At 35.2% G+C, this 21,408-nt stretch overlaps 1 protein-coding gene and 1 long non-coding RNA gene across 2 annotated transcripts; one reads left to right on the top strand and one right to left on the bottom strand.

Moving 5' to 3' along the window:
• Positions 1-402: 402 nt before the first annotated feature.
• Positions 403-2,750, bottom strand: LOC146742158 (uncharacterized). The gene is made up of 2 exons (XR_014929811.1): positions 2,707-2,750; positions 403-537 (listed from the first exon to the last, which is right to left on the bottom strand). It is a non-coding gene; the product is annotated as an uncharacterized LOC146742158 (long non-coding RNA).
• Positions 2,751-6,905: 4,155 nt separating this feature from the next.
• Positions 6,906-13,539, top strand: LOC100368788 (neuronal acetylcholine receptor subunit alpha-6-like). The gene is made up of 6 exons (XM_078010798.1): positions 6,906-6,966; positions 8,695-8,834; positions 10,089-10,133; positions 11,677-11,786; positions 12,119-13,097; positions 13,249-13,539. Exons 1-6 carry the CDS (start codon positions 6,906-6,908, stop codon positions 13,378-13,380), a joined length of 1,467 nt encoding a protein of 488 aa, XP_077866924.1. The 3' UTR covers positions 13,381-13,539.
• Positions 13,540-21,408: the final 7,869 nt, after the last annotated feature.

The following is a 21,408-nucleotide window of genomic DNA, read 5'->3' as shown; positions in this document are numbered from 1 at the left end:
ATGTAATTGAAACACAAAATATAAGTATTAGAGGGATTACAAAAGAGGCTATAGTTAATATGGGCAGATGATTTGCTGGAGCTGTTGGTAAATTTATGTAATTGATTTTGCTATGACAATGTATACATGTATGAACAATTATGTGAATATAGTGTTGTGTGTTATAGGAAGTAGGTGATGTCTTACGTCTTTTGGTTATGTCATTTGAATCAAGAGGGTTAAAGTACTTGATCGGAAGGAATGATTATATTTGTTCTTTGGCAGTGAATTGCTTATTTGTACTTGACTGTGACCCACCCACCACTCGATTGTAATTTGGCCAGCTGCTATTAGACATCACTCAGCATGACTAGTTGGAAGACAACCATGTAAAAATAGTGCGAATAGAATAAACGTCTGTAATGAACAAGGAAAAAATAAAGTTTTTATTTTTTATCTTAACCATCAATATACAACAAGTTTACAAAAAAATTCGAGTAAGAATAAAGTAAAAAGTTGAACCAATAGGAGATACAGGTGATGGTTAAATTATCTCGCCTGGAAGAAAATAATAAAACAAGTGGTAAGGATTATATATTGTAATGAATGATTTGAGTAATGTGTTGAGTAGAGGAATGTTCAATAGGAAGAACATTGTTGAAATGCTTTGAATATGATTGGACTTTCCATAAATTAAATCTTGAGGCACATTGTAAATAACTAGTGAGAGGATGCTGAAAGCACTACCGTGCATTCAAGCATCCTCTCAATGAAAACACAGGTTATGCACATTATAATGAGGTAAATTAGTGTTGTAAACGGAGTGTCATGATTAAATCTGGTATGATGTGCATGGAACGACTCATGGTGCAAAAGCAGATAAGTGTCGACGGAAGACCCAAATGATAGGTATCAGCACCGACCAGTTTGGTAATAGTCATATTGCCAAAAATACTATATCTTGTTGTTTTCAATAAGTATATGTGCAGCAACAATAAACTGTACAAAACCAGTAGTTAACTGTTTACAAGACAGTGTTATAGACCCATATCATGCAAAATTACAGGGTGTTGTACAAATATACCCCCTTACTTTTAGGCTATTGTATGTTCATCCAACTGTCCATTCAGAATGAATAAGAAATAAAGTAGGTGCAAAGAGACTATATGGAATGTATTTGAACTTCATAGAGTTATCAATGATGATATCAATTCCATCAGACTGATAGAACCGGTAAAAGTAATGAATTTATCGCATGGCAATGGTAATGTGTCAACTGACATATAATCGGAGTGAATTGACCATGTGCAAAAACAGCATTGTTGGTTTGCATAAGACAGCTCACATACATGCTATAAGGAATAAACTTCTTGTATCACCAATGACAGGGCTGTAAATGAGTCAACATCAAACCAGAAACATAGAATGTAAATGCATGGACCTGTTTGTACAGAATCCCAGTTCATCCCTCATTATTTATGTGGACTATGTTAAAAAGATCTCAAACCATTATGAGGCCAATGAAAAACAAATTTGGTGTTTCCAGTATTAGAGTAAAAACTATTGGGTAGTTAGGCAGGGATTTTATTATTTTAGATTTATTTTTTCCCCAAAATGTTCAGTCTATATCAAATACAATCATTTTAAACATTTTTTTTATATGATGATATTACTATCAAATTTTGTTTATTTTAGAAAAAGGTAACTCATTTCCATAATAATAAAATTAATAACAAATGACAACACACGTCATTGTTTAAGGTTGAGGTGAGTGGCATGAACTGTTGTTCGGTGGCACCATTTCAAAAATGGCAGCTGGCAATGTGTATGTAGTGAGCACAAGGAATTGGCCCCTATCAGTTTCTGCCTAATAAATGACAGTTATGTACATTCCTGCTGTGGCCATTTACCTACAATAGCAACATCACAAGCATGATAAAAGCCCCCTGATGTACACATTGCAGCTCTTGCTGTTTCTTGCATGTGACAAAAATCCGCCTAAATCACAAGAAACTTGTAGTGAACCAAACAATGATCATGAAAAAGTATGAATGAATACAGCCAGCCATGCCAATGTGGTGAATCAAATGCAATTTCTTGCATGACTTTCTGCTCAATATTATACAGTGTGTGATAGCCTATGCCGAATAATCAATGGTGTGGTCACAAATGATCATGAAGATTAATCATGATCACATACTTCATAGACACTATAACATTACATTGATGGGCAAAGACTATAAATCATATCCATGCCCCTAGACATGGCTACATCCGAGGTCATCATTTTGCCAATGCCATTCTTGCATGTCATTATTGCTGGTTGCATAGACTAGACTATTAATGTACAACTATTTACACATATCGGCCTTAATTGGTTTTAGATGCTATTTTATTGAGATGCATCGCGACAACTGTGGCCGTGAAGAACCGGTAGGTTAGGTAATTGTTACTAGTCGCACCGTGCACACACATCATAATAGTTCACAGGCCATAGGCCTAGTAAATCGCTGTCATCATTTATATACGATGCAATATTTATTTTTGGTCATTAGTTTCTCTGATTCATGACATCATGTGCCAATAAATCCTGAAAATTGGCTTTGCTAAGCGATGAGTCGTTTAGTACAAAACACTGAATGATCATATCATGGTGTGCAGAGTTTTAGAGGTAAAGCAATTGTTAAGAATATATTAAAATTTGTGGAAAAGGGCAAAGGCTCTTACCTTAGTACAATGTCTGTATGGCGTCCTGGGCTGGCTGGCAAAATAATCACGTCATCGAAAGATGCGTGTACGTGTACTGTAGACAATTTCCATGACGCTGCATTGCATGCGTAGAGTCAACGTCACGATTTCTGCGTATCAATTTTTCTCCGCCTTTTTCAACAAATAATTCACTTTTTTCTCATGGGAAAACGTCGTCAATCTTATTTTATTAGCCTGAACTTTGTCTTGACAGCGCAAATTATACCCAAATAAACGTCTTTGGATGATTTCTGGCACCCAAAATTGATTCTCGATTCAGTCCTAATTATGCGTTTAGGAATGACCTGGTGATCCAAAATTGACCTCGAATGAAAATACTGCCGACTACGGCGGGTCCCGGGATCATTGCGTCAAGAGGTGAGAGACTACTTACCGCGACATGCAGTTTCGGTGACTGCGACCCCAATCATATTTTAATTTTAGTAAGCTACAAAAACATTGTTATGCAAATTAGCTTTAGTTGAAAATTTGAGTTGCTCGGCGATTGGTACGTGAATTTGAACCAAAATATTATCAGCAAGACCCAGAGTACGACAGCGACATCCACTGAAACGTTCTTGGAGACAAATGAACACGTCAGGCAAAAAAGACTGTTTCGAGTCGTGGCGTAAAATAGAGGCACATACCATTTTGACGCTTGGGAGGAATGGAAATCAGTTAATTTGAGGGTGTCACAATAAGCGAGGGAGCAAATCGATTTTATGCTACGAAAAATGCAGACCATGAACGTACTTTTTGGACTTTAGTACTACGTCATTTTTGTTTGATTACCTAAGGTTTTTAGATTCATGTGCTGCAAGTTACAGAGCATATACCAAAGCGGCCGTCCCTCAGCAAATTATGAAGCAAAGGAATTTTCGATGTCGAAATCGCGAAACTCTCCCTTTTTACGCAAACTTGGAAGTTCGAATTACTAAACGAAGTATAGGACGACGAAGCTTAGATATCCAAGAACCAACACATACCAAAAAGTTATCTCAAAAGTGAATATTCGTGGTGTATTTTACCTCTAACCGAACCGGAAGTGAGAATTTGTTAGTACTCTAAATATACAAACATATTTCAATATAATGTAGTAACTATGACACGACACACCGATATTGTGTTACAGTGTCTTATGGTGATGATTAAAGTCGTGTAATAAAATGTTTTAATTAAACGCACGGACTTATTCATGAACTGGAAGACAAGACGTACATCATGACAAATCGACTCTCATAATTTTATCTGAATCACCCAAAGGTCGTGCTGAACGGAAATTACTTTCACTGCGACAATAAACAAGTGTTGGCAGACCTGACAAGTTCCACGACACCAGCATTTTCATTAAGAGATAATAAAATAAGACACATGTCCATATTAACTTACGTTGGTTATTATAAAATCAGTAATTTGCTGAGTTATGTACAGCTAAACGGTACCTATACTCCATCAGAACATCTCCTGTAATGAAAATCGCCGAACCCCCGTTCGGCAGATATGAATTTGGCTGATACGGCTAAAATGGTTTTCATTATCGATAAACTATTTCGTTTACCAAATTATCACATGTTTATTCAGACGTGATTGTGATAACAAGTCGTTTCTACTCCACCATGAGGCTCGTAATGTGCGAGTGTTCTTCATCTATTCTTAGTATATTGTGTGCATATGACCATGTGTCAATCGATCCAATCGGTAATATGAAATTACAAGACGCAATATTTTATTCAAGTACACATTCGATCTCTCACTGCACATTGTTTTCACATCAAACAACGCAGTATTCGTTCAATAAAAATAAGTGATTGTAATTACCCTTGCGTATAAGTATACCTAGAGCGCACGTACATTACTATAATCATAATTTATTTATAAACTCAAACAAAGATACTAGCGAGTACAGGCAATTGCGAAAAAAAAACATTAAAGGAAATGACATGCAATGTCTCTTGCTGAACCACGTTCGATTACATAAGCGTTCAAGTGCATGCAACAAATCCTCAAGAGCCGTATAACACTTTTCGGGCGGTTTATGGAACCCGTTTTTAAAACCACTCAGTAGAAAAATCTAGATCGTTCATCTTCTAGCTTACATTCTTTTCTGACTATTTTGTTTATATCACAGCATACATTTTTTATTCATTTTAGTCTTAGTTTTTTACCTAGGATGGTTCCTACGCCTTCGTCGACGGCGCATCCCGCACACCATATATTCTGATTGCCTTTGCAAATACATTTATCCTAACACTTTACATATTATATTCTCATGTAGATGTCTTTTCGATTGCATGTCTTGCCTCCGCGTCGAAGCGCGGAAGTGGACAGTTTTATTTTTTCACAAAGGACAATTTCACTGTACGAAATTCACTACCATTATGAAGGACACTGGTCTAGGAAGAATGGGTTTGAATGATAGAAAGGTAGAAAGGCACGAAGGTAAAATAAATGCAAATTATTTTGTTTTGAGCTGAATTTGTTTTCAGGATGATATAGCTGTAATGTTGTTCTTCCCTCGATTAAATGTTTTTTTTTTGTTTTTTTTTTAAATATATGTTTTATGAAATTTTCTCTGTATTATTTACTTTAAATCCCCTCGAGTTTGTAATGGATAATACCTGATGGAATAACAAACATAACAAATATTTTAAATTCCTTTGGTGTATAAACAATGGTCGTCCTACTTTCCAGGAAGAAATACATTTCTTCACAACCTTTCGCTTGGTCAAGGCATGCAAGGATTTCAGCTGTAGGCGTTCCCGCATGTTTCATTTTGTTATGTAATCACATCTTTATGTACTTCAATTAGGAAAGATTTCACATATAAGATCATACGGCCATGTCAAAGACAAATATGTAAACCTTCGATACCTTCCAATCACCTGAAAATTACCTGATTAAAGCTTGGAAACGTCTCAGTTCAAACTCGTTTGTACACAACAGTCAAAGTCGCCATCTTTGTTTACATGAGACCCATAAATCTCGCGCATGCGTGGCGCGACGACTACCGCCCCTTTAATCGCAGATTCAAATAAAATGGCGCACTGAAGTCAAATGGCAAAATCATTGAAATCAACGGGGCAGCAAAATTAATACAAGTTCCTATTTCAATAATACAAGCTCTTTTTTGCGATAATACCGTGTTTTCACTAGGCATACATTTTTTAAAGTGTTTATAGTTTCGACACGTACGATATTATCTCAACCGTGGCAGGCTGTTTTATTATTACAACGCTTTAAAACGTGGTGCTTTCCCTAGCACAATTTTGAAAAGAGTTTACTTGCAAAAGATTATTTTAATTTTGAAAGGTTCTTCCACTAATAACGTGTTTGAAAATTCACCATCACCAATATATCAAATGATGCGTTTCGCGATTAATATTGCACAACAGTGTTTCCGAATATTAAATTAATTTCCGTAATTACTTGCCACAACGTTATAAATCTAATTAAACAGTGCACTGGTCGTAACACTATTAAATTGCCCGGGGACGCGGGACTATTCTGCACGTCAATGCGTGGAACTCTTTATACTCTTCGTGTCACATAAAACATACAGGTTGCCTCAAGTTTCAAATAATTGAAGACGAAACAGTTGCGGAAACAGTCCCCGCATTCTTTGCTTCAGTTGGATGTTGTCTGGAATGTTAATTTACTTGGAACTTTTTGTTCTGGCTTTATAAATTGAGAAAGAATTGAAAAGCCATATCTCCATTATTTATTCATGAAGGCCAAGTACTAACTTCATATAATATTAAAGACGCTTTACATTGTGTAAAGTCATTAAACGTGCTGAAGACGCACTGCATTCAGTCAAGCATTAACCTCGTGGGATTAATATGAGAAATATAATGATATAATTATAGATAGATCGTCATCAAAGCTATCAATTATCTGGGGGTGAGTAGCATAAATCAATATATTTATAATGCATGTCTTCATTATAATAATTACCTCGATACAATCAGACAATTTCCCGACACTGCGTAATGTAATTCATATATACATTATGACATCACTCTATGTTATACATATTCAATAGCACCACGTCAAATACTCCGACACAGTCGATCATCGGTGTTCACAGACGCATGCATCGGTCAACGTTGTTCACTATCAAAAACGCTGCCGGTCGTCTACTTTCATAATCTATGTGAAATCGTTGTACTTCTTTCGCAATGGAGTTTTATTGGGTTATGTTGACTATTGCTATTCTGTCAAGCGTTCTAAACAACACTGGTAAGTCAACAAAATGTGTATATATCATGATGATATAAGTAATATCTCGGTCATTTTCATGCTGGTTGGGGATCTCATAATGATTTCATTTCGCAATCATGATGGCAGTTGTTTTTTACTACAATTAGCGTTCACCATCAGGACTACAAAAATCACATTTCCTTAAAGTACAACGCAAATAGAATATATTTCCTAATAATTTTGGTTGAAATAAAAATTGACACAAAAATAATTGTGTGAAATGCGACTTTTTAAAGATGCGTTGCCTTCTTTCGTCAAAACCAAGGGATTTGTAGAGAACGACTGGTTTCAATATTCAATTTTTGTTGGGAGATTTAATGAGCTTGTAGTTAAATAAAATACAACAGCTACAAAGATGACTTAGGAGGGCACCAATGACACCTGATGTAGACATACGTTTTCATACAGAAACCACTCGATTATGACACAGAATGATATGACGGGCGTAACACGTGGTGCTGGGTGCGTGCACTCTTTTCGAAACACCTGACATCATTACACTTATACCACTCTAAGTCACGTGTACCATTGTTCTAAGCGTTCTTTTATTACTGTAACACCTATTGTTCTTATGCAGATTACATTGATATTCAAATTAGCAAACCTTACAGTTTATTAATAGACTCAATTAACATGAATAAAACTGTAAGGTTTATTAATTTGAATATCAATGTAACCGTGAAGGTTTACTAATTTACATATGATACGTAACACCACGTCACTCAGTGAAATATTCAGGACAGATGGAGGGTGCTTTAAAGCACCTGCTTTTAATGAATTCATCAGTACAAAATTAGAACACAATATTTACTTTGTTATCGCCATGTTGAATTTGAATAGAAATGCCTTGAAAGGAACCTCTAGATTCACTTTGAATGGTGGTCTCTATTGGTTGCGTACGATGAGGTGATGACACGCGTTCGTTTTGGTCTTTGATGCCAAGTTCAACTACTGATTTTGGCTGCTGCAGAGAATCAGACACTGTTTTCAGCAGTGAAGTGCTGGTTCGCGTGTATTTGCGCAGACCATCATCAGAGCGGTGGCCGGTGCGTTCTTTGATAAGTTGCTCATCGAAGCCTTTCTCGTATAGAGAAGTAGCTGCTGTAACCTTGAAATAACATAACATTTAATTAGTTATACGTTAAAAAATAACAAAGAAGTCAGCATATCAAGCTCGCAATCCAAGTGCATAATTACTAAAACTTAATATTATATTGCCTCGTACAACGTATATATCATGATGTACAAGTAATATCTCGGTCATTGTCATGCTAGTTGGGGATCTCATAATGATTTTATTTCGCAATCATGATGGCAGTTATTCTTTACTACAATTCGCGTTCACCATCATGAAAAAAATTCGTATTTCATTAAAAGACAACGCAAATAGAATATAGTTGTCCATTTCTGACATTTCCTAATAACTTTGGTTGAAATCAAAATTGACACAAAAATAATTGTGTGGGTTAATTGTGTGAAATGCGACAATGGTTGAGACTGACGGTCGATAGATTAATGATTAATTATTGTTCACTATTATGATTAAACATTCATATTAAAGGACAACGCAAACAGAATATAGTTGTTCATTTCTGGCATTTTCTAATAATTCACACAAAAATAATTGTGTGGGTTAATTGTGTGAAATGTGACAATGTTTGAAATTGACGGTCGAAGGTTTAACGGTGCTTCTTCTGATGATTGCAGGTGGCTCAGCCTGTGACGTAGAAGAACGGTTATATAATACGATCTTTGAAGGTTATAACAAACATGTCCGACCTGTCAAGTCCTATAACAAACCCATTGTCTTAGAGTTTGCTTTGTACATACTCCAGATTCTTGATGTGGTAAGTAACAAAGAATTTGTGCTTATAACGACAAAATTCCCAACGCAATTAAAATATCTTAACTACATCTCATATCACCGCACCGAATAAATAAGTTTGTTTCCCGGGTAGATTTGTTTCTTTGAACAATCTTTCGCGTAAACTTGACATTATAATGAAATTGAAGCTTCGGATACGTTATTCATCCAAGTTTGTTTGTCCCCAACGTATATTTACAAAGAAAAAAAATTATTAATTTAAGTGTCATAAATTCATATCATTAGACAATATAGTCTGGTGGGTTATGTTGAGGTGAAAGTATGTATCATTATTAGTATACTAGAATGTCTTATTGATAACATTTTAGTCGACTTTGGGAACAAATTGTGCTAGTTTCCTAATTGATTTATTTGTTTATTTGACTGTATGAAGATGATTTTTTACAGTATTTTTTAGTTAAAGAGATACAAAGAAGCAACATTTTTTCAATTTTACATTTTCGAGACATTGATGTCGTTTTTTCCATCAACAATTCTAAATTTAATGATTATATTCCAATGATACAGCTGCAGTTGAGATTAATGATACAACCTGAATCTGCTTTTTCTGCTTTATACTTAGATCTGTGCCTTGAATTTGACTTTGGTCAGCACTCTACTAGACTATATGAAAAGAGAGATGATTTTAATTTATTTAACATAAATTTTCAACATCCTTGCAGCAATATCTCATTCTTACTTACCCAAGGGATATACATTTTCGAACTCATTCGATATGCCAGGGCCTGCAGTACATATGTAGACTTTTTAAGGATACATTGCCTTTTTTCGTCAAAACCAAGGGTTTTGTGGAGAACGACTGGCTTCAACATTCATTTTTTTTTAGATTTAATGAGCGTGTAGTTAAATACAATACAGCAGCTACAAAGATGACTTCAGAGGGCACCAATGACACCTGATGTAGACATACGTTTTCATACAGAAACCACTCAGTTATGACACAGAATGATATGACGGGCGTAACGCGTGGTGCTGGGTGCGCACACTCTTTTCGGAACACCTGACATCAGTACACGTATACCATGGAGTCCATATACATTTCTCTTACTGATTTGACTATGCTGCGTTTTTTTATTTTTTGGGGTTTCTTTTTCGATCCATTCCATTTTTTTTTGTTCTTTCCCTATTATTTGTGTTATTTCCCTATACGACTTTTGTTTGAGGATCTACGCTTATATATGGGTATGTTACTTCCACTTCTCTCTATCTGGCATAGGACGAGAAAAACCAGCTTATGAAGACGAGCTGCTGGACTCAACAGGTGAATATTGTCATGGTAACAATAATACTTCTCAGTATAAGTATTGAATAATAACAATGGTTTGCTCGTAAATATGTGCTTCAACAAACAAACTAAATTACAGACCTAAATTATTGCCAGAGTACGATTTCCATGCCACACTGTTGTAGTTTTGCATTTCGTGACAACGGATACTTATTTTATCTCTCCCATTAATTTAATTGGTCAATACGTGATAAATATCACGTGAATGCCGTGTGTAGAATGACAACTACATGGATACGACAAAGACAATATTTCATGTGTGCTGATGCACGATTATTTTGTTCACTGGCCCAGGGGTTAATCGACAATATATATATATATATATATATAAGCAAACTTATAATTATTTTAGACAATCGTTGTATTGGAATTAACATCACATACACACATCTACGTGACAACGATAGCAATAACATTGAGTTAAATTAAATTAAATTAAATAAATTTTAATTTAATTGGAATTTAGGATAAAGTAAACGGATAAGTTGTATGTATACATACCACAAACGGAATACTTAGGACATTTATTTCTTACATTTGTGCACACACGCACGCAACACACTAAATTGTCACAACACGTGTTAACGTATACAAATATCTCATTACTGATTTACAACACGTGTTAACGTATACAAATATCTCATTACTGATTTACAACACGTGTTAACGTATACAAATATCTCATTACTGATTTACAACACGTGTTAACGTATACAAATATCTCATTACTGATTTACAACACGTGTTAACGTATACAAATATCTCATTACTGATTTACAACACGTGTTAACGTATACAAATATCTCATTACTGATTTACAACACGTGTTAACGTATACAAATATCTCATTACTGATTTACAACACGTGTTAACGTATACAAATATCTCATTTGTATTACTGATTTACAACACGTGTTAACGTATACAAATATCTCATTTGTATTACTGATTTACAACACGTGTTAACGTATACAAATATCTCATTACTGATTTACAACACGTGTTAACGTATACAAATATCTCATTACTGATTTACAACACGTGTTAACGTATACAAATATCTCATTACTGATTTACAACACGTGTTAACGTATACAAATATCTCATTTGTATTACTGATTTACAACACGTGTTAACGTATACAAATATCTCATTTGTATTACTGATTTACAACACGTGTTAACGTATACAAATATCTCATTACTGATTTACAACACGTGTTAACGTATACAAATATCTCATTACTGATTTACAACACGTGTTAACGTATACAAATATCTCATTACTGATTTACAACACGTGTTAACGTATACAAATATCTCATTTGTATTACTGATTTACAACACGTGTTAACGTATACAAATATCTCATTTGTATTACTGATTTACAACACGTGTTAACGTATACAAATATCTCATTACTGATTTACAACACGTGTTAACGTATACAAATATCTCATTACTGATTTACAACACGTGTTAACGTAATACAAATATCTCATTACTGATTTACAACACAGCTTTGGCGGGATGAAAATCTTCAGTGGAACGCGTCTGATTACAGTAATATTAGCAGTATTGTAGTGCCATTCAGTAATGTCTGGAAACCTCACGTAATGCTGGACAATAGGTGAGGATTTATCTAATTTATTCGTCAATGTCCAAGGTCGTAAATTATTGTTATCATGCCTTAATAAGAAACATTTTTATATATTGTCTGCAAGTTATTAATATTTAATATGCGATAAATTAATCGGATATGCCTGTCAATCACCATGAGGCATGAATCCCCGTGGGGCCTAATATGGCTTAATGAAATTGTGCCAAATTGATAATGTTCCGAGCGTCCCGACTATCTATATCATCTTAGGACATTCAGGCTTTAAAAAAGGGTCACGTGATATCCTGGATGTGATCTTTAGTTTGTAATACTAATATAAATTCACACTTGTATCCCATCAGTGTAAACGGCGAGTATTCAATCCCTCCTCTTGACGGCACCAGACTCCATCACGATGGAAGTATCGTTTACTGGGCACCTGCCACGTTCCACACGCCTTGTATCATGGATATCAAATATTTCCCATTCGACAGTCAGCAATGTCATTTAAAATTCGGCCCATGGGAGCACGATGCCGGGGAGGTAGTGATGGATCCTATATACGACACGATTGTCAAAGAGAACTTTTTAACGAACAGTGAGTGGGATTGGGTCAGTTCATCAGCCAAGTTGATCACCGACGTTGTCGATGAACACTATAGTATGATCGTTTTCACCATCACTCTCAGAAGAAGACCTCTATACTACATCACCAACATTGTATTACCGTCCATTGCTATGGCATTGTTGACAGTATTGGTACTATGTTTACCGCCCGAGTCTGGTGAGAAAATGTCTTTTGGAGTTTCATTACTCGTTGCTATATCGGTCTTCAGCGTTCTTGTTGCTGGTACTATCCCGACAACCTCCGATAGTGTTCCAATTATAATCCAGTTCCTCATGTTTAACTTATTTCTGGTGACATGCTCCATCATCATCAGCGTCGCTGTTTTGCGGTTACATCACAGACCCGCATACAATCTTGTAATGCCACGTTGGATGAGAAAACTGTATCTGATTTTTTTACCGAAAGTATTGCTCATGAAACCATATCGTTCCGGTGTGCGCGGGAATACACATAATGTACGCGTCGATGTGGAAGACGAAGAGTCTCTAAGCACATGTCAATTGTTAGGAAACGCCAGTAGTTCAAAGGGTAAAAAACCTTTACTGTCAAACGGGAATATGAAACAGAAAGTGGCAATCACCGACACTTTCAGAATGCAGTTAAAACGCACGGCTGTCGAAGAAGACTACACCAATAATAAGATACTGCAGATGATCCTTGCGGAACTTCAACTACTGAATGGAAACATCAATAACTCTGAAACGCAAGCTGAGGTAGGAGTCAATAAAAAATTATGTTAAATCGAGTGGCAATATAATCAATAAACAATAATATATTCAATGCAAAAATTGAAATCACGTTGTCTCGAACTTTCATGCTCGAAACAAAAAGAAAGTAATTTATTTCAACTGTTGTTCATTTCAGAAACTGGCGGAATGGCGATACATGGCGACTGTAATTGATCGATTTTTCTTCGTATTGGCGATGGTAGCATACCTGGTTGGGGCTGTGGTACTGCTCACGGAGTTCAACAACGATGAATTACCCCATCTATAAAAAAAACAGTAGTGATAAAGAAAAACAATAGTCTTGCATGCATTTACTCAAAGATGGTTTTAACTGGCTGATAATTTCTAGCACAGGAGCTAGCAAATTATAGTAATCATTACATCTCAAACACAGTAACGTTATTATTAAATAAATCGTTGAAAAGTATACCTTGTCTAAATATATCACTTTTTATGTGTTATTCCATGTTGAACAATTTCGATGTTATTATGTGTTGGTGTTGTGTAGTATCAATTTTTTTCCATACGTTCATTGCATTTTTAGCCTATGATGCATTAAACAAATACGTCATATATTACCTCAATACTCGATTATCGGGCCGGGGCCCATATTCTAATCAATGGCCCTAATATCGCCAAGGTAAAAAAACTTATTCTGCAAATGCATTTGAAAGGTTAACTTAATCCATATTGTAAATGCCTCATCGTCCTTTTTCGATATAGGTTCCATGCGAAAAATACAAAGCGCGATTATTTTACAAAAAATCGAAGACGCGTTGCGCTGTGGCCGTAACGTTTAAATACCACATAAACTTTAGATTCCTTCGAAATTACATGGTAGGTGCATATTTGTATTTAATTATTGCGTTGAAAGTGACGTGTTAGTCGTGACGTTTTTTTTAGCTCCATGATCATTTTAGAATACGAGACAGGCAGTTGTCACGACGTAAAAGTAACGATATCATCGTGACTTCATAAATGTGGATATCTCTTCCTGTGTGAAGATCGCATAGTCCCGAGGGCTTAGCATCATTCCACATGTCTCATAATACTGGATTATTAATGGTTGTTTTATCATGAATAATAACGAAATGATTAAATGTTATTGTAATTAAGAAGAGACAAGTCCATGTGTGTGACAGGAGATGTCAAGGCCACTGATATCAAGTTACTAGGGAGAAAATTCAGAAACGTCGTTCTGTGAGTATATCACTTCACATAACACGTAACGGAAAGCCACTGATATTTGGATTTACGTTACCCCGGGTGAATGGGTCAGTGGGCTAATATGGGTCAATGCTTGAAATCATCTCAACTCTCCCGGGAGCAAACATCTCATCTAATTGCTTATAAGAGCAAAACATACACTACATTTTGTTGGCTACTCTCTACTGTGTTGATAGAAATGCATATTTATATGACATGCCTTGGATCACAGCAATCCTACGAGAATATGTATAAAATTTAATGCTACGTTCCACTTTATGAGTAATAAACCGAAACACACTAAGAAGTGAACGGCATTTATGTTTTCGTCAATTTGTAATATTAATCAAGAAAGGAAATTTGCTACTAAATATGGCTATTGGGAATAACACAGCATATCAGCGTCGATGTTACAGAAACCTATCCAATCACTCTTTTTTTTACATTTATAGTTTTTGACGCATTGATGATGTCATTAAGCTAAATTTTGTGGAATTTGCTGATTAACAAAAAAAAACAGAAAATATTGGATGTTGTTTGTATAAGCACAATCCCTTTATTGGATTTGGATGACCTATGATCTTTACTGAAACCCTTTTACGTTTCAGGTGTATGCAAAATAAATTAACACTGCACATTTGTCCGTACGTTCACAGGAACGAGAGAAAAAACTTCAACGTGGCCCCAATAACAACTGAAAATGGAATGGGTATAGGGAATAATGGGTCCCAGATGAAGCAAAGGCTTGATCGCATTCTGTGATTCGGTATAAATCCTGATTCCGTCGTAAACTGTGCGTAGACGTATCACTATGGGATTTCAAGGTCTATGGGATCGCTCAATGGTCCAACGAACAGTTCTTAGTACATTTCAAGGAGTGACCGGGACGGACGAAGTTATCCCCGCCTACCTCTGTCATCCAAAACGAAATTAATGGACGCTACCCTCAACAATAAGAAAGATAAATATATTATGTAGGAAATCTTCAATGCATACAAATTACATGCCATAACCATGAGTTATGTTTCGCCATTCAAATAGGAAATTTAACAAGTGAATCTTCTAACTGTGCTATGTGGACGAATCATTTGACATAGAAGTATATGTTGTCAATATAGTAAAACAATTATACATAGTTTTGAGATTGAATTGTTGACGAGCTCCATATCATGTCATGCGTGGTGTTCCATATAAGCTATCATTCATTGACAGATTGTAGCTAATCGCAATAACACCACTGGGGTATCATGCTCGTAGTCGATTCAACTTCCAGTTAGATGTCAACATTTGAATAAATCCGTATCCGAAACACGACTGCCTATCAGTGTTACATATAATGTCATGTACTAAAACTTTAGACGTAACAGCGTGACCTATCATAATATTGAACCCATAATACATTTAATGAGTGAACATATAGCTATTAATTTTCAAAAGCAGATTTCTTGTTATGCTATGTATACGCATATTTACAGTGATTGACATTGCAGGATCTCATATGCAATGTGGGTTTTAATCAATACGTACATTTATTTGTCAATGTCGGATATACGCTTTGGTTAGAAAACCAAATTAAGTTCGTGTCTAGTCAGTGTCTAGCGCATCAAGATGCTCAGGCTTATTCCATCACTGACACATTGCATATCATCGTTTTGGCTCAGAAAGCTACTACAATAAATATAACTCACTTTGAATGGCTGACTGGCTTATGGAACTGAATGAAAATATCGACAAATCTGAAATGCGGACTGAGGTATTATTCTAAGTCAAGAGTCAATATAATTGTTAAATAGTCATATTGTTATGATAGCGACTTCATGTTCGCATATTTCAATCCCACGCCGTTGGAATATTGTTTAGAATCAACAACTGGCATGTTTAGGGTAGAGATTATAAACACATATTTTAGGATTTTGATAAATAGATTGTTTACTTATTGTAATTAGTAGTGGCGACTTTACAAGATATAAACCGTGAGACACATCCCTGGAAATAATGAGATCGTGCCAACGACTGCGGCGATTGGCTTATCGCAAGTTTGACTTTTAATATAGGGAGTTTGTAACCTTTTGTAATAGGAGAAGCAGGGGAGAACTGTACAGCGAGGGGTTACCTCAGCCATGGAGCTAGATGCCTAAGCTGGCTGCTTGGGTGAATAAAGCTGGACCATCTGTAATGAACTAATGTGTATTCATTTGGGCAGAATCTGGTATTTCTACGTGTAAGTGTTACAAGCCAAGCAAGGCAAATTTCCCAGGTCCCGGACAGGAAGCCCGTGTTCATATAACAATATAATCAATTCAAACAAAATCAGCTTTCACGGTATTTCGAAGTATATATGCGCAAAAAAGAACGGCAGTCAATTATTTCATGGAGTCACGTCAATAACGAAGCAATGGTCCTGTGTTTGTCACAATTTTGTGAGGTAGTTATTTATACTTGAGTGAATATTTAAATATAAAAATAGAGTGGCTAAACTCTATATCTATATATCAAGGTGCAAAAAACAAAAACTGACTAGAGTTTAATGGCGTAGAAAAGATTCTTAAAAAGTATCCAAAATATTGAATTGCCATTAGAAAAAATAAGCTCAATTTCCATATCAAAAAATGGGGAAATTTCCTTAAAATTGTAACAAAAAATTTGCGGTATGGTGTAAATCCTCGAGGTAATTTATAACTGCTCTACAATGAGGTACATTGTGCGAGATCTTACAATAATGTATTACATGTATCTCTTTACAGTAATGTATAAAATCTCAGTCATGAATAGCTTCTCTACAGTGAGGTACAGATCCTCAAATTATTGTATAACTTCTCTAGAGTAGATTACTAATCATCACATTTGTGATTTACATACCGTAAGTTCTAAAAATAATGTAAAACTTCACTTTATTTGAGGAATGTATATCTTTATTACAGTGATGTAAAATGTATTTGAACTGAACAACCCAATAAAATACTATTAAATACAAAAAAATATATATATAAAAATGGGTAATTAAGAGTTCATACAAGACAGACAACGTCTATATAGAACACAAATAATTTTACAGAAAACAATGTTTGTTTACACTAGGAAGAACATTCGTAAACGCTCTTCGTTGGGATCATAGCGCCTTGTACACAGCACGTAACGGAAAACGTACAGATATATGGATTTACATTACTCCGGGTAGACGTGTCAGTGAGCCTAATATGGGTCAATGCTTGAACTCATCTTAACTCCCCGGATAGTAAACATCTCATCTATATGCTCATCGGAGCAAAACATAAATTATATTCACTCCTGAGCTGAACGTAATGCTTGTGGACGCAACAATGCGGACGATTCGAACCATCAACCATGAGTCCGTGCATCCATTATACAATGGTGTCTCATGTGGGGATATATGCAATAGACACAATTCAGTAGGATCTTTATTAACTGATACATGGCCATCGGCCCAAAACAGTAAATACAAAATATTTAAATTATTTACAATATTTCAGCGGCTTCCCTCCTAAGTTTCATAGCATTAAATACAAACGCAGCTAAACGCTGTAGAAGTACATCATTTTGAGTTTTCAATAATTCGATAAATTTATTTACAGTTGGTGGGGTGCAGTAGTAGTGTGGGATATAGAGACATCTAATGTGGTTATAAAAATTATAAATAATGGAACTCGTTTTCAATAGAATTCATATTGCAAAGCTCGCACGTCCGTTGATCTTTTTCTAGATGAGCTCTGTCTTTTTCAATTCGTAAACAATGTGATGAACATCGTAGCCGAGATAGTGATTACACATGGGTTCGAATATGAACAGAAAACAAATATCTTTCTGATTCTATGGTAGTTTTAAATTCGCAGTAAGTATCTAACTTGTCTAAAGTACACAAGTCATACCAGCCCGCCATACCAAAGAAAGATACTGTTTGAATCGTTCCACAAATGTATTTATAAACACATTAACATTTCCAACTTCTTGTGCATGCCAAGCATCATTCATATTACAAATTGAAAGTAAGTTTTGGATGTCACTGATCCAGGTGTGTTTTGTTCTGGTTCACGACCTTTCGATCTTGTATAGCATATTGTAACATTTCTTGGGTTACCTTGAATTTGGCATGGAAATTAATTTTGCCCAATATTTAATGCAGCGTTTCGCTGAGTACAGATAGTCTAAGATAGGATATCTCCCACATTCTCCTAGAATACTACTATTTGGTGGTCTATTTGAAACACCAAGAAACATTCTACAGGCAAGATATTTGACTCGTTCTAGACATTTACACTCTCTAAAACCCCAGATTTGCGCCCCATACGTTAGTATTGGTAATATCAATAGACACAGCATTTTGACTTAATATTGTGCGCCATCTGCGCCCAAATACAGAAAAACACATGCCATCTTGCTATTTGATGACATGGTCCACCAAATGCTCAAGAAGGAATTATAAATGTTTGCAATATTTATTCGCTTGTTAACTTTCTTGTTACAACGAAAATCCAATTAAGAATGCAATTAAAACAAATCGGGCTCTCGTGGACGCAACAATGAATATCAATGTGACGTGGGCGGAGGCTTTGGTACCTTTTAATACAGTTCGATCCTCCTATTGTGGTTTGATTGTTAATAAAGATGAATTCAATCATCCATTCCATTATTGTCGCAGGTGTGCACGCGTTTAACTACTTAACTACCTAAACGTGGTCAGATAGCGGGTTGTACACACAGGGACACCATCACTTTGTACCAAAATCACTTCGTCCCAAGTCACTTGGTACCACAAGGTTAATTTGTACCATATATTCACATTCGTCCCAGGTAACTTCGCACCACATGTGCACTATTACATACATACGAACTGGTAAACTCATGCCATTATGCGCTTTCGACATTACAGTCAACCGTCGATTCACTGTTTTTAACTTTTATAGTATTTGACACATTGATGATGTTATTAAACTTATTTTTGCAAATAGAATGGCAGTCGACGTCCAATCGCGATTTAATTAACAAAAACAAAACCAAATTGTGGACGCTGTATGTATAGCGTGAATGACTACCATTTGTCCATGATTATTGTTCGGATTGGGGAAACACAATTACGAGCGCCCGTACAACATATGACCTCGATTAAATCACGAGTGCTCATTTGTAAACACGTGCATAGGAATAATAATAATGGAGGCTAAAGCTTTATCGCATTCTGTGACTAAGCATCAATTGTGATTCAGTCGTAAACTGTGCGTGTAAAGAGGGTCGACAAAGGGTATTTTCGTAAGCTGTAATTAATTATTTTTATTTTCGTAACGATGTAATTTAAATAAATAAAAAACGTAATTTTGTAGACATGGGCAAGTTGTAAAATGTAATCAGCTTTTTATTCGTAATTTGTACAAAGATCTTATTATTTGTAAGCGTATAAAGTATTTTCTACATTAAATGTAGCAATTCGAACGCAATTCCAAATGTTGATTCGTAATACAAATAATCAAATATATTATAAAAATGTAAAATGTAATTAGGAATTTGCTTTATCTGTAAAGTGTAAAAATCTATTTTTTACTGTAAACGGAACTTTCATTTTATTTCCTGTGAAAACGTAAAATGCCTTTTTTTTTGTATCCTGTAACCTGTACCAGCTACCACTCTTGCCCCCTTCTGTTCGTATCACCATGGGTTTTGTAGGGCCATGGTATGACTCATTGGTCCAACTAAGTGTTTAAGTACATTTGAAGGGGTGGCAGGGACAGACTACATTGTTGGTGCCATTGTATATCTCCACATACAATACATTACTAAATATTAATCGTCAAAACACTTCTGTGGCTGCCATCCGAAACAAACCTAATGAACAATAGCTAATAACACCAATGGAGTGACTTGCTTGCATACCAACCTATGTATTAATTGTTCCGGTTAGATGTCCAACACATGAATAAATCTGTTTCCGAAACACGACTGCATATCAGTGTTACATATAATATCATGTACTATTACACCATATGGCAACTACACAACTTGACATATCCTAATAATGTACCTATTATATACATGTATTATGTTCTGGGTGAACATGTTTTTATTAATTTAGTGTATGCAAAGAAAACTTACCTAAAACATGTGTAAAATGTTCCATTAAAATATTGACAGAAAAATTATTGCATACAAATTGTTAATATCACGTGGATTCTATTATAGTAAAATTTATTTACTTTAAATGTACATATCATAATCATTGAGGAAATCCTTCTGTTTGTAAACAATTCATCCAACAATAAAATCAATGACGGGCCGTATCTGTAATCTATCTATCAAATCTGCAATATATTTTGATAACATTATTTAGAATGTATATGGAATATACCAAAAATATTCAGTTGGCCATCTTATTCCATATATATCATATTGTCATTAGCAGAATAACGTATTCTGAATATAGCTGAAAATCAGCAATTAATTATGAAGATAAATGTTTTTGACTTTATTTTCTCACTAGTAAGATGACTACTTAGACATTACGTATAAACGGCTTATATGAATTGAAACTCTTGGCTAAAGTAAATGATGCGTAATGACTCTCTATTTTGACTTCACAAATAGCTTTTAGTTTGATATATCCGGGGAAATGCTAATAACAAATTTTAATTGTTTGTTGAAAATATTAGCAAGGTATATTATATATTTCGCACGCTTTAAGAATTTCAACGAAATCAGGATACTTAACTCATTAATTTAATGTAAATTCATTACCAATACATTCTAATAAGACAATGAATACACATACTACATGTATACGCCAGTCATAGCAACACACGGCGGGAGGAGACAGTCACGGAACAAAAATAAAATAAAAATTTATAATAACTGAAAAAAAACACAGACGCTATATCTACGTAAGATTTTAATCATATTTAGTGACCCCGTGACCCCGTGAGTTAATACAGATCCCGTCTACGAATCATTACGAATTAGTGCACGGTTAAAATTAAAATATAGTATGACGCTATATTGTGAACGAAAGCGACATACAAATTAAATATAATCCTAAATAGATTGATTTTCAAGGTAACATCTGCAGTGTGTGTTTTTCGTTTGAATG

This window comes from Saccoglossus kowalevskii, chromosome 6, assembly GCF_978046115.1.
Source record: "Saccoglossus kowalevskii chromosome 6, keSacKowa6.1, whole genome shotgun sequence".
Lineage (NCBI taxonomy): Eukaryota > Metazoa > Hemichordata > Enteropneusta > Harrimaniidae > Saccoglossus > Saccoglossus kowalevskii.
This window is presented reverse-complemented; position numbering and strand designations above follow the sequence as displayed.

Coding starts and splice junctions, on each gene's coding strand:
- LOC100368788 (XM_078010798.1), top strand. CDS start 6,906: ATGGAGTTTTATTGGGTTATGTTGACTATTGCTATTCTGTCAAGCGTT. Junction 8,835..10,088: donor TACTCCAGATTCTTGATGTG/GTAAGTAACAAA, acceptor TATCTGGCATAG/GACGAGAAAAACCAGCTTAT. Junction 11,787..12,118: donor CACGTAATGCTGGACAATAG/GTGAGGATTTAT, acceptor GTATCCCATCAG/TGTAAACGGCGAGTATTCAA.